This window comes from Convolutriloba macropyga, chromosome 3 (genome assembly GCF_964194025.1).
Source record: "Convolutriloba macropyga chromosome 3, txConMacr16.3, whole genome shotgun sequence".
Lineage (NCBI taxonomy): Eukaryota > Metazoa > Xenacoelomorpha > Acoela > Convolutidae > Convolutriloba > Convolutriloba macropyga.
Genome location: NC_134470.1, coordinates 1,427,273 through 1,449,025, shown reverse-complemented (window position 1 = coordinate 1,449,025; position 21,753 = coordinate 1,427,273). Strand labels below are relative to the sequence as shown.

Sequence of the window (21,753 nt, the reverse complement as noted above, 5' to 3'; positions counted from 1 at the left end):
TGAATGCGTTGAATTTATTTAAGATCTACGCTAAATTCAACGCTAAATATGTAAGATCTACGCTAAAATTCAACGCTAAATATGTAAGATCTACGTCAACTTTCAATGCAAAATATATAAGATTGGCGTGGAATGCGTTGAACTTATGTAAGATGTACGCTAAATTCAACGCTAAATATGTAAGAGCTACGCTAATTTCAACGCTAAATATGTAAGATCTACGCTAAAATTCAACGCTAAATATGTAAGATCTACGCCAAAACTCGACGCAAAATTATGTAAGATCTACGCTAAAATTCAACGCTAAATATGTAAGATCTACGCTAAAATTCAACGCTAAATATGTAAGATCTACACCAAAATTCAACGCAAAAATATGTAAGATTGGCGTTGAATGCGTTGAATTTATGTAAGATCTACGCTAAACTCAACGCTAAATATGTAATATCTACGCTAAAAATCAACGCTAAATATGTAAGATCTACGCCAAATTTCAACGCAAAATATGTAAGATTGGCGTTGAATGCGTTGAATTTATGTAAGATCTACGCTAAATTCAACGCTAAATATGTAAGATCTAGGCTAAAATTCAACGCTAAATATGTAAAATCTACGCCAAAATTCAACGCAAAATTATGTAAGATTAGCGTTGAATGCGTTGAATATATGTAAGATCTACGCTAAATTCAACGCTAAATATGTAAGATCTCCGCCAAAATTCAACGCAAAATTATGTAAGATTAGCGTTGAATGCGTTGAATTTATGTAAGATCTACGCTAAATTCAACGCTAAATATGTAAGATCTACGCCAAAATTCAACGCAAAATTATGTAAGATTAGCGTTGAATGCGTTGAATTTATATAAGATCTACGCTAAAATTCAACGCTAAATATGTAAGATCTACGCCAAAATTCAACGCAAAATTATGTAAGATTAGCGTTGAATGCGTTGAATTTATGTAAGATCTACGCTAAATTCAACGCTAAATATGTAAGATCTACGCTAAAATTCAACGCTAAATATGTAAGATCTACGCCAAAATTCAACGCAAAATTATGTAAGATTGGCGTTGAATGCGTTGAATTTTTGTAAGATCTACGCTAAATTCAACGCTAAATATGTAAGATCTACGCTAAAATTCAACGCTAAATATGCAAGATCTACGACAAAATTCAACGCAAAATTATGTAAGATTAGCGTTGAATGCGTTGAATTTATGTAAGATCTACGCTAAAATTCAACGCTAAATATTTAAGATCTACGTCAAAATTCAACGCAAAAATATGTAAGATTAGCGTTGAATGCGTTGAATTTATGTAAGATCTAAGCTAAATTCAACGCTAAATATGTAAGATCTACGCTAAAATTCAACGCTAAATATGTAAGATCTACGCCAAAATTCAACGCAAAATTATGAAAGATTAGCGTTGAATGCGTTGAATTTATGTAAGATCTAGGCTTAAGCGTAGATCTTACATAAATTCTACGCATTCAACGCCAATCTTACATACTTTTGCGTTTTTTAACGTTGACACCTCGACCCGGGGAAAGACCCGGTTCTTTTCCGTTTGGGCCTCCTCCCTCCACTGGCTTAGTGGGCGTATATTATTTGCAGCCCCCAGACGGGCATGTTTGATGTACATAGTGAATTTCTATGTAATTTCACGTGCTATGTAACGGGGGGGGGGGGGTGGAATAACGTACTGGGAGGGGGTTCAGAATTCATTTTTTGTCCGTCTGAAAAAATTGTTTCCCAAAATTTGAAGCATCGCTCAAGAAATTTGAGGTGAAGTTTTGAGAAAGCAGCTAACTAGAGCTGAAAAGACTGTCAAATAAAGTTGTGCTTCTTTTCACCCCTATTCATTTAACCCCGATTTATTCACCCCTCTATCATTTAACCCCTCTATCATTTCACCCCGCCAATTAGCAGTCGACATTAAAGAGGGAAGTAAAGCCGATGTCAACTGCTGTAGACCCATAAGTCTTTTATGCTGCGTCTCAAAGCTGTTAGAAAGAATAATTTTCAACCGAATATACTCACATTGCAAAGACAACCTCTTTGAAAACCAATTTGGATTTAGACAGAGGAGGGAGGAGGTCTGCTACAACTCAACTACTATTTTTTCTAAACTCTTTGTACGCCAAACTTGACGATGTGACAACGAAAGAGTTGTCAGTCCTCTACTTAGACTTTGCAAAAGCCTTCGACAAAGTCCCCCACAAGAAGCTAATTGAAAACCGCATTTATTCGAAATTGGAGGAAATCTCTTAAAGCTGATTGAAAGCTACCTTAATAGAAGGGAAATGTGCGTCAAGATTAATAATAGCGGTGTTCCACAAGGGTCAATCTTAGGCCCTCTGCTTTTCCTCATCTTCATAAATGACCTTCCATCAGAAACTCCTCTCACTGAAAATTTCGGTTTCGCAGACGACTTCAAACTGATTAGCGTAAATTAGGAAGAATTAGGGACACATTGTGTAGGTAATAAGGGCTGTGGTGCAACAAAATTGTTGGTAATTTTTCTGTATAATGCGTCATTTTTCGAGTACCGTGTAATATCATAAGTGGCGGCATCCACTGACAATTTTCCAACAGTTCAGGACTAACTGAAGAGAAATCCAACTAAAGACCTAAATCTATATAAAAGTGGCTTCATGTTTTTGAAAAAGAGAGCTAATCAAAACTTTAAAGGATAAACCGAAAAAGACAGGGGGTGGGGGCGATAGGAGGATAGAGCCTGCGTGTTTCTGCAAGCTAATAAAATGGAGAGCAGTGTGTATTCGGAGTTGTTGGCAATTGTTTGTGAAGTGCTTATGTTAATAAAGAATGAAGAATTAAACTGTGCTTGTATATACACGGGTCGATACTCACAATTGTATTTTTTTAAAAGAATCGAGCAGAGCAGTTTGAAGAAGACAAAAACTTGGTCTGCAGGCAAAAGTTACAATATTTAATCGAAAAAACTAAGTGATTGAATTATTTGGCATGCGATTAAATAGCTCAGGGTTCAGACAAATTGCCTCAAATTGATGGAAAAAACTTTTTATAAACCATTTAGGTCAGTCAGTTAAAAACTCTTCCCTCAAGGGAATAAAAACTGACTAATTTTGCATTTGTTAATTTTGTACGCTTCTAAATACTCAAATACTCCTCAGAAGTATGTTGCAACTTCGTTTCGCTTTCTGATGATAAATGGCCAATTCATAGAATTGCTGTGATAAACTTTAACAAAACATGCTATTCTCAGGTTAGCTCTTTAAATCTTAAATTAAACCGCCAGACAAGTCGAAATTTAAAAATGACAACAAACATCATCGACGACTATTTATCAATAACCAACAAGCCACAAACAACGAACATCGTTAGGTTGTCTTTTTTATAATTCACATCATTAACACCGTTTTTAATTATTTTTGCATATATGATTTCCACCTGTAGTTTTTTTGTGACTAATTGAGAATTCATGCAAACGCATGCATCAATGAAAACCATCCAATTCATATCTTGGTTCAAAAACTAAAACTCTTTGCTCATAAAAAACTTTTCAAAGATATGCGAGTTATTGATTAAAATAACATAAAGTTTGTTTAATGGATTTTTTGTTAATGTTAGTTTTCTTTGCTCCTACTGTAACGCACAATCTCTATTTACCTTCGTTTTTGGTTGAATATTAACCATATGTTTGCGTTTTTCTTGAATATCATGTTTGTTTTCCGGTCCCATAATGTAATATAGGAACTATATTGGGTAACATTGGATTTCCGACTACGAGTACCCGTCTTTTTTTATCGTGTCAAATAGTTTCTTAGCAGTGTTACGAATCAGAATATTCGAAACATGCCAAAGTTAGAGCTGAGTGAGTTTAGTTTTCGACATACTACACATTTGTCCAATAACAGAACTCAAAATGCCCAAAATGGAAGTCTAAAAACAAACGTAACCAGTTTTTCGATGTTTTTCCATTTGCAACAGTAAATAGGACTCTACCTCACACCCAGAAATGAACGACAGAATATCCAAAAAGACGGTAATAACGCGGTTCGTGGCCATAAAACATTGGCTTGCACTCAAAGAAATCTAGAAATGGCTCGTGCAAAAAACGAGACAAGTCATTTGCTAGCAATGAGTCTTTTTATGAAACAAGGCTGATTTTTTATTAACAACAGTTGAAAGAAATTTTGTTTGCTGTCATCATTTGAGTTTAAACGGAAAAAATGTTAAATCAGTAGCTTGGCGGTATTGGTAAGATAAAATAAATATCCAGTAAATATCCAGTAAAAAAATTTTTTGAGTACTTCATTGATACGATTCTGTGCTTCTACATATGATAAAAAGACCGGGCGTTAGACAATTTGTTTTTAAAAAAAATGAGATCTTTTTCCATCCAAGATGTGAAAACCATCCAATTACGTATAAAGGCTACAGCAACAAAGATATAAACAAAAATGCCTCAAATTTGCATCAACAATTGAAAATTACTGCGCAGTTCAAGGCCTTTTAGATAAAATATTTAGGTGACTTGAGGGTAAGAGAACTGTCTCTCAGACTTTCAGCACAATTTTCCAATATGTTTTTAATTTGTTGTCAAACCAGATAAGAGAGGGAGGGAGGAAATTCAAATGTTTGGAGCCATTGCTTTGAGAGATTTCTCAATCTTTGTGAAATACGTTTGCAACGCCTTGCAACTTCGCAAAATCTGTGGACAGCGGCTTTCTTTCTCCTGTTGATCTCGTCTGTGATCCTGAGATCTCGTTTGTGCCCTTATCATCGGAGAACCTAATATACATTCCATGGCACAAATGAGATTCACAGAAAACAATATATAACTACCGGCCCATTAGCATCATATTCAAAACTTCAAGAGGTTTTAATCGATTTATCTTGAACTTTGTATTCGCTAGTGTATGTCATGAATCTAAGAGGCAACAAAAGTATTTCGTAAAAATAGGTGTTTTGTAAAAATTTGCAGCATAGTTGGCCAGCTCTTAAAATAACTGGAGAGTGTCTATTGCAGAAGGTATCATCACTTTTTGGTAGAATTTTTTGAGGTCACAGAACGTTGGGCTGAGTGCCATAATTTTTATTATAAAAAACTCGCATATCTTTGTTTTAATTATTGAAATGTTCGAGTCTTGTTCAAGCTGTAGAATAAAGAAAGTTAAAATTGATAAAGCTTTTTATATCAAAGTTGACGTTACCTCTGAGGTTCATCAGTGTAGTGTCTTGGGACCGCTTTTGTTTATATTTTTGTTAATTATAAGACAGTTTCGCTTGTGCATTGTGAAATACATTTGTATTCCAACTACTTCAAAATTTTAACGGAGTCTCCAATAGGTGACAGTCTATAGATATGATTAGCTCTCAGTATGGTCGCAAGTCAGTGAATTAGATTTTCACCCGAAAAGAGCAAACTCATTTCGTTGGGCCAAAACAGCAGTTTATAACTTAGTGATTCAGTCCACAATCACGTACACTCCATTCAGAAACTGGAAAATCTTTTAGTTAAAATTTAACAAGGGAGACTTATAAATCAGTGCAATGCAGAAGCGTTCATAATTTTAATTTTTCTGAAACTAAACTTTCCAAACGGTGTAACTGTCATCGGACGCAAAATTTTATGAAAGCCACATGTCTTAGCAATCTTTCGGTATGCATCTATGACTTGTCACCCCTCTGTAGTGTACCTAACAAAACCAGAATATTCCAATTTTGTCGTCCGATAATGATTCCTTGTACAGGTAAGAGAAGTTATGTTGAACACATGAAGTTGCTAAATGTTTGTTTCCGAATAAAATTTATTTTCTAACTGAAATTAGTTAATGAAGTTATTGATTAATTTTGTGGTCTCGGTGGAGCAGCGTATCATACTAAGACTCATCGATTTGGCCGCTCGGAGAAAAAGAACAGCAGATTCAAAACGGATGAGCAATATCCTCGCAATGTGCCCCCAATTTCACCTTACAAGCAAATAAGATACCGTTTGTTTTTGCAAGAAAATCATTTTGGAACTCTTTTGTATAGGAATTGACTCGTTTTGACCGAATCCTCGTTTTAATGAAAATATTTTTGTCACTTTTGCAGATCGTAATCTCTTTTACCAGTCATTTGTGTAATTATGTCTTTGCTAACTTATTTTTCTAACCAGAAAACGGGTTCTTTAGTAGAGTACTTTTACATTTCTAATATCTACAGACTTTGTTACGTGGAATAGATCGTCTTGTTCTATAACAGTTTCTTTGATGACTCCTGCTGTTTTGCAGTCGTCATTCTACCGGTTTTCGTCGGACATTTTTCATTTTTTTGGGTTTTTTGACAAAGTAGAGGAACTTTGCAGTAGCGCTGCATATAAGTTCAGCTTAAGATGTTGGTTCAAAAATAACATATAAATCACATTAAGATATTGGTTGAAACTATTTCATGGAGTTACTGATTATGATCTTGATCTTGTTGTTGCCTCATATCATACTAGAACTCGAGATATTGGCCGGTTAGAACAAAAGAAAAAAAAATCAAAATAGATTAGCGTTTCCCTTTTCAATTTGCCTTGTGCTGCCATTTTCCTTTCACAAGCAATTATGTTACCATTTGACTTTTAAAAAAAGTTAATTTGGGAAATTGATGAATTTTTTTGCAGAAGAATCGACTCGTATGACGGCAGAAACTCATGTTATAGAAGAAGTTGTTGCCGTTTTTTCCAGATCGTAGGCGTTATTTTGCGTTCATTTCTGTAAAAATGTCTGTGCTAAAATTTTTCAGCAAAAAAAAAGTTTCTTATACAGTGATTGATTTTTTTTACTAGTACTATTTCATATCTAAGGGTTTTCTCTTGTGATCTAAGGGTTTTCTCCTGTCATTCTGTTTGTCCACTTCTCTTCCAAAGCTGTCGATGTTTTCTGCTGCTTTGCAGTCGTCATTCTACCGGTTTTCGTCTGACATTTTCCATTTTTTTGGGTTTTTAATGACAAAGTAGAGGAACTTTGCAGTAGCGCTGCATATAAGTTCAGCTTAAGATGTTGGTTCAAAAATAACATATAAATCACACTAAGATATTGGTTGAAACTATTTCATGGAGTTACTGATTATTATCTTGATCTTGTTGTTGCCTCATATCATACTAGAACTCGAGAAATTGGCCGGTTAGAACAAAAGAAAAAAAAATCAAAATAGATTAGCGTTTCCCTTTTCAATTTGCCTTGTGCTGCCATTTTCCTTTCACAAGCAATTATGTTACCATTTGACTTTTAAAAAAAGTTAATTTGGGAAATTGATGAATTTTTTTGCAGAAGAATCGACTCGTATGACGGCAGAAACTCATGTTATAGAAGAAGTTGTTGCCGTTTTTTCCAGATCGTAGGCGTTATTTTGCGTTCATTTCTGTAAAAATGTCTGTGCTAAAATTTTTCAGCAAAAAAAAAGTTTCTTATACAGTGATTGATTTTTTTACTAGTACTATTTCATATCTAAGGGTTTTCTCTTGTGATCTAAGGGTTTTCTCCTGTCATTCTGTTTGTCCACTTCTCTTCCAAAGCTGTCGATGTTTTCTGCTGCTTTGCAGTCGTCATTCTACCGGTTTTCGTCTGACATTTTCCATTTTTTTGGGTTTTTAATGACAAAGTAGAGGAACTTTGCAGTAGCGCTGCATATAAGTTCAGCTTAAGATGTTGGTTCAAAAATAACATATAAATCACACTAAGATATTGGTTGAAACTATTTCATGGAGTTACTGATTATGATCTTGATCTTGTTGTTGCCTCATATCATACTAGAACTCGAGAAATTGGCCGGTTCGAGCAAAAGAAAAAAAAACCAAAATAGACTAGCGTTTCCTTTTTCAATTTGCCTTGTGCTGCCATTTTCCTTTCACAAGCAATTATGTTACCATTTGACTTTTAAAAAAAGTTAATTTGGGAAATTGATGAATTTTTTTTGCAGAAGAGTCGACTCGTATGACGGCAAAAACTCATGTTATAGAAAAAGTTGTTGCCGTTTTTTCCAGATCGTAGGCGTTATTTTGCATTCATTTCTGTAACTATGTCTGTGCTAAAATTTTTCATCTTTATAAAATTTCTTATGCAGTGATTGATTTTTTACTAGTGCTATTTCATATCTAAAGGCTTTTTCTTGTAATCTAAGGGTTTTCTCCTGTCATTCTGTTTGTCCACTTCTCTTCCAAAGCTGTCGATGTTTCCTGCTGTTATGCAACAGTTATAAATATGAAATTGTACACATGGTAAAAATTTATCCAATTTATCCTGAAAGTGTTTAATTAGGGATCTCGGAGAAAAAATGTTAGTACTTTTTGTTTTATCTCGTACCAAGTGTTGAAGATGTTCTAATGTGACGATGAACGTATGGTACGAAAAATTTTTAAACTGCCACATCAAGATCTTGTTATCAGCATTTGAAACGGCAAACTGCATTAGATTTTGAAGAGTTTTCAGAGTTTTTGAGTTTCGACACGAATTAATTAACAAACAAGCTCCAACAAACAACTGGATCTCTCATATAACGAGCATTACTGCAGCGTGCAAGAGTTCATAATTTTCCTGAAAACAAACAAAGGTCGTTTGGGTGCTTTTGTTTAGTGCAAACGCACTGGCACAGGAATTTTGTTTCATTGTAAGCTTCTGAAGTCTAAGATTCTGGTGCTCAGCTTACCGAAGCAGCTAATTTCGAGAAGCAGAGGTAAGACAGAGCCTAAATTTGTGAGCTGAGGCAGGAAGTTGAATTGGCAATCAAGACGCTGGGGACAGTGCTAAGTCATCAACTCAATATATGAGGGCTAATTAGGAAGAGGAAAGGCAAGAACTTCATCAAAAGGTTAGAGCCAAAGGCATGCTGGGGGAAGCAACGCGAACTGAGGAGAGCCCCCAAACAAATAAGTTCGATTGCCCTTGTTCTGGAGGTTCGTTGAGGGATTTGCTGTTGCTGCCAAACGCGGCTTAGGTTTAAATTGAGAAAAATGGACTGCCTCAAATTTTAATCTGAACGAATGAAAATCCTAAATGAGATAACTAGCTGTACTAATTGAATTTTTAAATGACGCAAAAAACTACATTTTTCCGGGTTTCTTCAGGTTTCGCGCTTCTAAAAACAATGTTTTTTTCCAAACAAGTGTTGCACAATTTTCAGTTAAAACTCTCAAAACAAGAAACAAACCGTGCTAGAAACATCTCTCTTTTGTACAAGTAAAGACTTCCAACAGATATAAGTTTTTTTAGAGAAGATGTGAGACGTGAATTGATGCCCTCTCTTGGTAACTGCATCGCATAAAATGAGGAATCATTCCTCGATGGCTAAAAAAATGCCGATCAATTATTTTATAGACTGTCAGAGACCGGACAGACCATCTAGAACGGCTGCTCTATTAATTTTGTGATAAGCATGGAGTTGATTTCGAGAAATTTCTGCTTGAAGTTGTAACGTTTGGAGCTAAAAATCCCTGAGAAACAATCTCAATGCGATGAAACTCCTCAATGCGTCGAAAATTTGTACGTGAATTGCGCAAGAACAACTTGGAATCATAAAGCTTTGTGGTATCAGAAGGTTCGCCAAATGGCATGCAAAATTATTTGAAAACAATCATCTCTAATATATCCATGAGCAAAAAACTTTAATTGTGATGAAAACTGAAGAACAGATAAAAAAACAGCTGCAACATTTGATGAAACGAGCTAAAACACTGTGATGAAACTTATGAAAGACTCAGCTGGACCTGTGCGGAACCAGCCAGTCTCTGTGTTTGAGCGATAGTACACCAAAATTTTGTACTTGTCCAACATCTTCTCTTCGATACCTGTTAGCTTTTTAAAAAAATTTAAACAGATCTTTTTCACCATATTACCAGAAACTACCGGCTGAACACATTAAAACCGACAAACACAAATTAAAATAAGCAAACGACCAAAGCCTCACTTTCTCTAAATGATATTGATAAAATAGTTTTTCTTTACATGAAAATCTGTGTGACAATTAGCGCAAAAACCAGAGCTCAGTAAAAACTCTCACTTAATATGATCAAACACAAATTGCCGAGAATTCAACAGGAGACTGACTTCCCGAGGAAAATGTGAAGAACGCGAGTTACACCAAAACTCGTGTCAACAGAATTGTCAGAAAAAAAACCAAATCATGAAAACGCAAGGCTGTGTGTGGATTTGTACCTACTTCAGAAATCAAAAACGAGGTGGGGAAGTATAGGGGAAAAATGTTAATTAGTTACGTGGCTGAGGTTATTTGCGTAGTCAGCGGTCACCAGGACGAGTACTTAAGATTTGCAAATTCAATGCACAAAAACGTGCAATTTAGAGTTGTAAAAGAGAAAAAAGAATGAGAGTTTGTCTGTGTAGATATCAACGTAAATGTGATCAACGATTAAAAAATTAACTGCGATTGTTATGAGCAATCAACTGACAAGAATAACACTAAACCTTTGCAGCTCTGCACCGCTTCAGCAAAAGAAAAAAACGTAATGCACGGGAAGGTTGAGAAGGTTTTGAAAAAGAGCATACAAAACAAGACTAGACCTCATGATGAACCAACATTTTTAACATGAAGCCAAACATGCCCAAACTTTTCCAAGCAAACTGAGGAAACCCTGCGGCTTGCAAAAGATAGTCACGACGCAAAAATTAAGATTATGCCTCCCTACCTTGAAACGGTTACAATTGTTTAAATGATAAAAAATAAAGTTCGGAGCCCTTTTTTAGGAAACCAGAATAGATTATAAATTGTCAAATCAGTTTTTTCTACATATAATTGCAAAATTGACAGCATATTTGCCTATAGTTTTGGTGGATTGTCTCACTCATTACTATCGGACGAGTCTTACTGGGTCGACTGCTGAAGGATAGGTATGTGTTTCTTTCACGATTTATCGTCTAAAGACAGCTGTGTGCTTTTTACCACTGGACATTTTCCCAATGTTTATTAGCTGCTAAGAACAGCCTAATTGTTGTGATAAACTCATTAAATAGATATGTTAAGATTTTCACGATGTTGGTTTCGAACGCCTGACGTTCTCAGCTCGGCCTCTGGACCTGAGCATTGCAAGATCCAGCTGATCTTTGAAAAATTGTACTGTTGAGAATTTTCTTGAAAAACTAAATCAAATTAGTATTTTCAATCGAAGATGATATTTTTATTTTAGGTTAAAAATTTTGGTTTCTTGTTTCTCTGCTTAAGAGCATATGAACTGGTTGACACCTCGAAGGATGCCAAGTTGGTCTGAGAGGCTGGTTCTGGGACATCACGAACAAAGTACTTGGATCCTTGAAACGTGCAGTCTGGTGTTCACTCCTACAGATGTGCCACCCTGAAAGAGCTGTTTTAACTCATCTCGCAATACCCCTCACAAAAATTAAAAAGTGTTGTTATTATTGCCGGATTTAAAGATAATCAAAGTACTCGTTAATGATTGGCAGAGTGTCTTTCATATAGTTTAAATGAAGTTCAATCCCTCAACTGTAATTGTGCCAAAAAACATTTTTCTGTCAATTCAACCCATATCAATAAGAAGTTATTTGCTCTAAATAATGCTCTGCAGTTTTTGCTTCTCAACTTTTATCCTTGTTTAATCACCCTCAGTTTTGACAATATATTTGACCTAACTTTCTTCTTTATAGATGATGTACATTTCTCATACTATGGCTATCAGTCCTTTGCTCGATTGCTTCAATTCTTGATTTATACTTTTGCTCCATACTAAGTTCAGTTTCCTCTCCCGCAATGTCCCACGACCATGGATGTGACACTTCGCTTAACCGTTGTCTTTGTCGAAGTGAATGCAGTCATTGTAAAACACTTCTGAGGAAGACTAGCGTTTGCTGCAATGGTTGCGGCTTGCTTCACATCTAGTGCAGTGGTTTGAAACACTCCGCTGACCATCCTCCCGGGTTTCAATTTCCGCGATGTTTTCCAAAAGCAGCACATGGTGATTGCAACGTCCCATTTACAGCCCTGCCGATTGACCTCCATATCGAAAACCAAGACCATACAACCTCTTTAACGCCACGAGAAGTTGTTGCTGATGATGCCAATGATGGACACATTGTCGCAACGGCAACCCAAAACGTAGCGGAAAGAATGAAAATATTTAGAAAATCTTCTGGTATACACTGTCAGGAAATGCCGATAAAATTGACAAAATTCATAAAGAGATCTGTCACTGGCAACCAAACTTCATATTACTGAACAAAAACAAGCAAGGCGCATTTCATTGAAAGTTTTGATGAAATTCTGAAACAGTTTGCAGAAGGGGGCATCTATGAAGAGTTTTCATTTAAGGTTGCTGCTATCTTCACCCACTTGGTTCTCCCTTGCGTGAAATTGACCAACGACGGGTAAGTTATCAAGACCTTCACCCAACTACTACAGTTATGGTGCCGAGACCGCCTCGACAAGCTCTGCAATATAAACTTTGTAAGACCCATAAAAACGGAAAATTGGATGAAGTGAAACAGTTCAACGAATTCATAAAGACCGGAAAAATTTTGAACGCCATCAAGTGTCTCATTGGTGAACTATTAACTGGGATACTATCACGAAAGGATACAATTAATGGAAAACTGCAAATGAGTTGCTCAAAGAGAAATACCCGACTCCTTCCCAAGTCAACCTAAATTAGATGGTTCACAAGAAGACATTTGAGTCAATCCTGTATCAACCTGCAATCTTCGAAAACATAGGCACATCGGTAATTAAAAAGGCAGCCTTGAAAACACATGGCAGCCACGGACAGTCCGGTTTAGACGCAAACGATTGGAGACGAATTTTTACTTGCTTCAAAGAAGTTTCTGCAAACATAGCGAAAACAGTAGCTAAAATTACTATTCTTCTGGCAACTGAAAAATTATCTGAAAACTCTCTCGAAGCATTCAAGGCATGCAGACGAATCCCCTTAAACAAAAACCCCGGTGTTCGATCCGTTGGCGTAGGAGAAGTCCTTCGTCGCATCATCAAGCGTATCGAAAACGAACTACGCTTCTTAGTCGACAACACACAACTTTGCCTAGGCGAAAAATGCGGGTTTGAACATGCAATGCACTCTCTGCGCTCGCATTATGAAAAAACTGAAAATGAAGCTGTTCTCCTAATAACACAAAAACACGCCTTCAACTGACTCAACTTTAAATTGCCAGTTCAAAATATCAAAAGAACTTGCCCCGCCTTGTGTTTTTTGTTCAAAACTCATATTCAACCCCGTCAGATTTTTATGTCGCAGGTAAAACCTTGCAGTCTCTAGAAGGAACAACTCAAAGTGACACCATTTCTATGGCTATATATGGAGTAGTCACCCTCTCCTTTTTCAGTCTTGTCCACAATATGCACGTGTCGCAAAAATGGTACGCAGAAGACGACAGCATGGTAGGATGTTTGGGGGACCTACTCTTCTTCTTCCAACAACTCACTGAACATGATACCTATTTTGGCTACAGCTTGAGCGTCCCAAAGTGTCAATTAATAGTAGGAGAAGTTTCAAAGATCAAAGCTCTCAGGTTGTTTGAGGAGACGGCAGTTGAAATTGTTGACGGATGCCGCGTTCTCGGATCTGTAATAGGCAATGATAAAGCCTAGCAGACCTTCAAGCCAACCACAGCTGGAAAGTACGCCAATTCGTTGAAAAAATTTGGGCAAGTAGCAAAAACATCCCCTCGAAACAATTACGCATGCCTCACAAGAGGTGAGCAACGAAAGGTAAATTTCGTGTCCAGGACAACGCTAAACTCACGGAAAATTTTCAGAGATGCAGAAGACAGCATCCAAACGAAAGTCCTACCTTCGTTCTTTGACTCTCCAGTGTCTCAATCTGTAGAGTGATTGCATTCCTTACCCATCCTGGAGGGCGGACATAACATCAAGTAGCCAGTAGATTACGAAACGGACTACGCCGCTCCGCTGACCACATGCGCTCCTCTTGAAGATGGGGATAGAGCAAATATTCATCTCAACCAAGAACGCATAACGCACGGCCATCGAACCGCACACCTGCCTAATCCTTACGGTTTTACCTTAACGAAGTCCAGATTTAGAGACGGGCTATGCATAGACATAATATTGCGGCCAAAAACACGACCATTAATTGCCCATGTGGTGGAAAATTTACCCTATATCATGCTCTCTACTGTGCGAAGGCAGGGAAGTACACACAAATGAGACACAACGAGATCTGAGACACCTTTGCTAAACTCGTGCATGACGTTTGCTGTGATGTAGAAGTTGAGCCAACTCTTCAGTTGCTTCAAGACGAGTCCCTTATACACAGAACTACTAGCACTGATGAAAACACGCTACTAGACATTAAAGCGAATGGCCTATGGTGTCCAGATTCAGCCGTAATTTTTTTGACGTGAAGATATTTAATCCACTTGCCAAGTCATGCCCAAAAAACTCCGTAGGAGCGTACAAACATTATGAGACCTTGAAGTGCTTGAAGTATGAGCAACGAATATTTGACGTCGGGAAGAGTAAATTTGTTCCGCTGGTGTTTTCTTTCATGGGGCGCAGGACAGTCCGCAACGCGCGCTATAAAACAACAAGCAAGCAAAAAGGCTGAAAATAACGACGAATCATACTCGGACGCAATAACGTACATACGCACGGGAATAAGTTTTGCTCTTTTTCGCAACGCTATAAATTTGTCTCAGAGGGTGCGCGGCTCCAAACGGCCGACCGACATTGATAGCTTGTGCGGTGCCATAGTGCTGGAGGTGAGACTAGGTTCATAAAATTTTAGCTTATATAGAAATTCAATTCTTTTGACGCATCTCTAAGAGAGTCATAGTGCCTTGTCTTTAAAATTACATACGTTGCAGTGATTTTTATGTGTTTATTTCTCATTACAAAGCTCCAAAACAGCTACGGTGCCTTCTGTTTAAAATTATATACGATGCAGTGATGTCTCATAGTTGGGAATCACTTATCATACATTGAATTGTCCTAAGCAACTAAAAACCAAACCACCTTTACTTTTTTTACCAGAAATTTGCTGGGTAAAAAACTGCTGCTCGGTTTATCCTGAGGGGTAGTCCAAGTTTATCGGGTTTTTCAGCCTCGAGAGCCGATACTTCTTTAAAAATCAGGACATATCGTTTTGCCTCTTGAGCCGTCAACTGAGTTACTCAACCTTCTTTTATATTTGTCTTCATTTTATTGTATTGACGAAAAATGCAATACTAATGTAGACATCAGATGTAGATGCAATACTGATGCAGATGTAGACGCAATACTAATGTAAATGCAATACTAGTCTAGATGCCAACGTTTCAATTCAAAAGGTTTATAAATCAATCTCTTCTTCGGTTCAACACAAAGTGACCTTCTTATCACGTACAAAACCAAATTTTGAAGACCTTTTACGAAAATGTGAGAAATGAATCAATGACGAGCTATTACCTAATCTATTGCAGAATCCCGCCTATAATGAAGAAAAAAAAGTAATATCTTTACGTTGCCGATAAAGGAGTGTGGACTGAACGTCCTTAAACCAGAAGAGCGCTTTAAGGATTATGAACGATGAATTCAACTGTCAAGTCCCTTATCCTTATCTCCGCCTGAAGCCGAACTAAAGCCACAACAAATCCTACGAGAAATCAGAAAGGCGAAAGAGTTTGCTATCAAATCAAAAAGTCAAGAAATAAAATCGAATTGAATAAGATATAGATTCGATCACTTGACTTAGCTAGTGAAAAGGGAGCGTCAAGATGGTCGAACGCTATGCCATTGAAGCGATATCACTTTGAACTAACAAAAAGCGTGTTTCCTAATAGCGTTGCCCTTCGCTATGGCTGGGGCCCAATAAAGATGCCATCACTATGCGCATGTATTGAAAATTTCACTGTGGCACATGCTCTCCACTGTCCGATAAAAGGATACACGCACATAAGACATAACGAATTCGCGATGCCTTCCCGAACTTGTTAAGTCTGTCATGATGTCGAAGTCGAACCTCATCGTCAGCCGTTGCAAGGGGAAACCTTTGCTCTCAAATCAACAACTGATGATGATGATGCAAGATTAGATGTCAAGGTCAACGGTCTTCCCGACTCCAGGTTCAACAAAACATTTTTTATTGTAAACATTTTTAACCCGCTGGCAAAAATTTGACTTGAAAGCAGTACCGAAGCCTACAAGTAATTTGAATCTATTAAAAAGATCAAATATAACCAAAAAGGGAATCGGTTTCACAAAACCTATTTTGATTTGAAAATTTTCAACCCGCTGGCAAAAAACCCGATGCCCTACAAGTACCATGAACCTAATAAAAAAAAATATGAACAAAGAATAACAGGTTGAGAAAGCGAAATTTTGGCCGCTTGTCTTTGCATGCACTGGTGGAGCTGACCAATCAGCTTCAAAAGCGCTGAAACTGGCATCAAAGATCTCTGCGCGAATATGGACAGCTACGCTGATATCATCCTGAGGATCCGGATACGCTGATATCAATTCGGAGGAGTTCCATTCTCTGCATCCTTACGTCAAGGACGCTTAGGCTGCGCTAAATTGTTGGTGCTTCGATGGGAGCTGTGGTTTAAGAAGGGAGGCTGTTAATTTTACTCATCTACTTTTGGCATTAGTTGTTTGTTTTCTAATGCTGTCTGTCTTTTGTTTTACTTTCTCAACTGATGTTTGTCATTTTATTGATAGATTTAAACAATTTAAAATGCTTTATGAAGACGTAGTGCTGGGAGGGCCCCGGACCAGTCAATATTCACCCAGTGTTGGGGAGGGACATTTCTTAATTTAACTTTTTCTCCTTCAATGTAGACGTAGGGCTGGGAGGTTTCTGGAACCAACCAATATTAGCCAAGTGCTGGGCAGGGGTGTTTTTAATTTGCTTTCTTTGGCAATTTGTCCCCTTTCAGTTATCCGTTTCAATAAACATTACGATTTAATGTAGCAAATAATGGGGATTTATGCTTTCATTATTTAGCTTAGCGTCGATATAGCTTTTTTATTTCAGATTAGCTGAAATTATTTTTCATTTTTTTACTCAATTTTGAACCAGAAAAGCATACCGAAAATGTCGGACGATGACTGGGATGCAGACTTGGACGCTGTCAATACTATGACAACTGAAGAGTCGCGCTGGGGTTCAGGTGGAGCAGCGGTTGACGAATCTCACTCGTTAGTCTGTGTTAAAGATAACATCGTTTTCTATTTTTCGTGACTTTGGAGGCAGGCTAGATCAGGTGTACAGGTTGATTATTATGTTTAAATAAGGCGAGGAGTTGTGAGATTTCTATGTGTTCGCTGTACAATGACGGAAAAACATGAATTCATCGTCGTCATAAAAGAACTAAAATCACAACATTGTTATAAATAAATAGAACATGGAATTGAATACACACAAAGGCAATTGTGTGTAGCCTAATTGTTGTGATAAACTTATTAAATAGATTTGTTATGGCAAAATCCTTGTACTGGGGACCTCCATTGGGAGGGTTTTAGAGGCAAGGTTCGGGTATGGTTCGTTAGAGTCAAGGTCCGACTCATCACATCAGGTCGTATCATTCTAACAGATTTCTTTTTTAGAACAATTTCTTGTGTTTTTGAATGTTAGCAGGCTCCGTGAATGGGATGTTTTGATGCCAACCATCTTCCTTCATCACATCAGGTCGTAGCATTCTAATTGATTTCATTTTCAGAGCATTTTTTTGTGTTTTGAATGTTAGCAGGCTCTGTGAATGGGACGTTTTGATGCCTACCGTCTTCCCTCCAGCTGCTCGGACTTGGTCTTGGGTACTTCTCGTACCAAATATGTAGACGAGGGTCAAGTAAAGGGTTGTGTTCACTCCTATCGAGGTGCTAAACTGCTAGATCTCTGTGATGTTATCAATAAATACCCAGACCAGAAGCTGAACACTGTTGTAGTAATTGCCGGCTTCAATGATCACCGTAGTAGTATTGAAACTTTCATAGAGCATTGGAAATTCCTCATTCAGCTGATTATTGTTAAATGTAGCCCAAATAATTTGATTGTTCCCAAAGTTATACCCACCAGCTGTAATCGCCTCATAAATAAGAAAATCGGTGCCCTTAACTACGCTTTGTATAATTATATTGATTCTTGTGCCCTAAAGTTGTGTATTGTTTCACCCTCATTTAGAAATGTTCTTCAACCTAACCTGTTCTGTAAAGACACCGTGCACTTCTCCTTTCATGGAAACCATGTTTTCACTATTATTCTGTTTAACATCATTCAATACTTTAAATATCGTTGCTGTTACTACTCTCCTGTAATTAACTTAATCTAGTCCCCCTCAGTGCAGCCTTCCCAACTCCTAGCCCGCAGCTTGATGGCTGATCAAACCCATTGTCCACTCTGCAAGGGTCCCCTACGTGGGGGAGGCGTCTGGTGTCATACATGTTATAAATATTTGCACGTGAAATGCAGTGGTCTAGCCGCAGCGAAAGATTGGACCAAAAACTTCAGCTGCAAAAACTGCTCTGAGATCACCGCAGCCACCGAAACAGCAATCGCAACGCCGGCACCACACAACGCTTTGATCGTTCCCGACACTGCACTCATAGATCCTGCAACATCGCACGCCCCCGAACGTTCCGTCGCCGCAGCATCGAATAATTTTTGGGACCACTTCCAGCCTCATCACGCGGTAACAGTGCGCCAAATATACCGCGAGGTCGTCACTTGGAAGCCCTCGTTCTTCACGCTCGGTAAGAACAAGACAGGGGAACAGTTCGTCGAAGCCCTTCACAGTGTCCTCTCCCCGATTGCCGTAAACACGGATAGATCCGATATATCTCTGACCCTCTGTATGATACTTCCGCACCTAACCCTCAGTCGAACAAAGAACACGGACGATGGATCGAACAATAAGACCATCAAGCGTAGACTGCAAGCATGGTACAGCTGCAACTTCTCAGAACTGTTCTGTGAAGCGAAGGCAATCCAAATGAGAATGAATTCAAGGAACAAACAGCAGCACTCTGACCTCAAGATGTTCAACGATTTCATGTCTCGTGGTAAGATCAGTAATGCTATTCGCGTTCTCTCGGATGAGCACAAAGGCGGCGTGCTCGCACCTACCGATCTCATAGACGGTAGACCGGTCCTCGAGATTTTACGCGACAAACATCCTGAAGGTCAACCCTTGGAGCCCAACTGCATTCAGAGCGAACATCCACGCACGCTTCCTTACCACCCTGCTGTCTTTGACAAAATCAGTGCCAGGCTCGTCCGAAAGCATGCAATGAAGACTCATGGCAGAGCCGGGCCTTCAGGTCTCGATGCCCATGACTGGCGTAGACTACTTTCTGCTTTCGGACAAACCTCCACGAACCTGTGCAAGCTTGTTGCCAAGTTTGCTAAGAGGCTTGCCACGTCCATAATACCACCGGATGATTTGATTGCATACAATGGTTGTCGACTAGTGGCTCTGGATAAATGTCCAGATGTGAGACCTATTGGTATTGGTGAAGTAATGCGTCGCATCACCGGACGCATAATCGTCGACTGCATCAGGCAAGATCTAACATCCCTCGGTGGAAACATGCAACTGTGCCTGGGCCAGAAATGTGGCATAGAACATGCCATACATTCGCTTCGCCACAGTTTTGTTGATCCCGAAAACGAAGCAATTCTAATTGATGCCAAAAACGCTTTTAACGTGCTCAATAGACGAACAGCTTTAGAGAACTTGAAAGCCTTATGCCCATCTTTGCATGTTGCCTTACAGAATTCCTATAGCCACCCGTCTCATCTCTACATCGGTAAGTCGACCATACTGTCTCAGGAAGGTACGACACAAGGCGATCCCCTTGCGATGGCAATGTATGGAATCGCAATCCTACCCCTAATAAGAAGACTTCATAATGACTCTTTGACTCAAAAATGGTATGCTGATGATGGTAGCGTCGTCGGTAAGTTAGAAGATATCAGGGCACTCTTCGACAAGCTCACTGAGCTCGGTCCCAAGTATGGATATCTTGTCAATCCTCCGAAGTGTCAGTTGATAATTAAGCCAGGAGGCGAGCGCCAAGCGTCAACTGTGTTTGCAGGCACAAATGTGGAAATCACGCAGGGCGCTCGAGTCCTGGGATCAGTTATCGGAAGCTGAGGCCAGTAAAAATTTCCTGAAAGATGCAGAAAATAAATACACAAAAAGTTTAGACAGACTTGGTCAATTTGCTCTCACCTCTCCCCAGAATGCCTATGCATGTTTGACGAAGGGGGTTCAACAGAAGTTGAGCTTCCTTTCGCGTACTACACCTTCCATGGACGGGGTTCTGGACAAGGTGGAGGAGGGGCTTGGCCGAGTCATACCGAACATCGTCGGCAAAGAAGTAATCCAAGAGGAAAGAGAACTTTTTTCTCTCCCTCTCAGAATGGGTGGGCTTAACATCGCCCTCCCACAAGATCTTCACAAAAATCTTGAGCAATCAGTTGAACTCTCAAGACCATTGGCGTCATTCAATAATATTCAACAATGTGAAGTAGAACAAACCAAGATCAGTCTCAGACAGAAAGCAGACAATCAACGTGAACTCATCTCGAAAAAATCCAGAATCGAAAACAATCTACCAGAAATGAAGTATACCATCCAGCTGGCCACGGAGAAAGGAGCATCAAGCTGGCTTAACGCGCTTCCGTTGTCAAAACATGGTTATGACCTCACGAAGACTGAGTTCCGTGATGGAATAGCACTTCGCTACACCTGGGAAGCGAAGAACACGCCAGCCATATGCCCATGCGGGAAAGAATTCAGCCTCACCCATGCCCTCCATTGCGCCAAAGGCGGTTATACGCACCTACGACACAACGAAATTAGAGATGTGTTTGCAAACCTGATGGATGACGTTTGCCACGATGTACAGATAGAGCCAAAACTTCAGTCGCTCGATGGAGAAATTTTCTCGAGTAATTCCACCACCACTGATGATGACGCTCGACTGGACATCAAGGCAATGTGGGGCTCCCGCTTTAATCGCACTTTCTTCGATGTGAAGATTTTCAACCCTCATGCGAAGAGCTGCCCTAAGACCATAAAAGATGCATACAAATATCACGAGAGCATCAAGCGAAATAAGTACGAAGAGCGAATCCGCGAAACCGAACACAGCAGCTTCAATGCACTGGTTTTTGCTTGTTCGGGTGGTCCAGGTCCATCAGCATCGCGCGTTATGAAACAACTCGCAACCAAGATCAGCGAAAAACGCGGAGAGCCGTACGCCGACACTATAAGCTACATCCGAACGAAAATCAGCTTCGCACTTCTGAGGATCTGTGTTCTCTGCTTGAGGGGATGTCGTGCCCTCAAGCCTCGTGTTCTCAGTGAGACTTCGATTAGCGCCGTCGTGGAGGAGGGAAGGCTGCACTGAGTGTTTGGCTGCTTATCTTTATTCATTTGCTTCTTCCTTGATGATCCATTTTTATTTTAATCCTTCCATTCTAGTTCCCTATGTGTGCTATATATATATATATATATATATATATATATATATATATATATATAGGTGCTTTCCTCTCCACTTATTTATTTTTGTGACTGGGCCGTCTTTACACTGTCTGGAGGGGAACAGCTTGGAGTGCAGCATCCGGCTACTAAGTGCTACTCATCATACCCTATTTTTCGACCTACATCCATCGATGCCGGATGGTGTACACGGCCCTTTTTTTATTTTTAAGAGTAGCACAAAGGCAATAGACAGATGAAATAATGGTTCAGGTCCTATTGCACATCAAAGTGTAAGAAAAGTTTTATTTTAGAGACTTTACCAATGGGGGGAGGC

General features: G+C 38.9%; 2 protein-coding genes across 2 annotated transcripts in view; one reads left to right on the top strand and one right to left on the bottom strand.

The window, feature by feature from the left end:
• LOC142335862 (coiled-coil domain-containing protein 77-like) overlaps positions 1–21,753 on the bottom strand; it is a 385,771-nt gene that overhangs the window by 132,488 nt on the left and 231,530 nt on the right. The window lies entirely within an intron of this gene.
• LOC142335826 (uncharacterized) overlaps positions 1–21,753 on the top strand; it is a 256,700-nt gene that overhangs the window by 160,432 nt on the left and 74,515 nt on the right. Inside the window, exon 2 of the mRNA XM_075384155.1 lies at positions 16,964–17,127. Coding sequence (XP_075240270.1) covers positions 17,024–17,127 — 104 coding nt within the window. The 5' untranslated portion in view covers positions 16,964–17,023. The remainder of the gene's footprint in view (positions 1–16,963; positions 17,128–21,753) is intronic.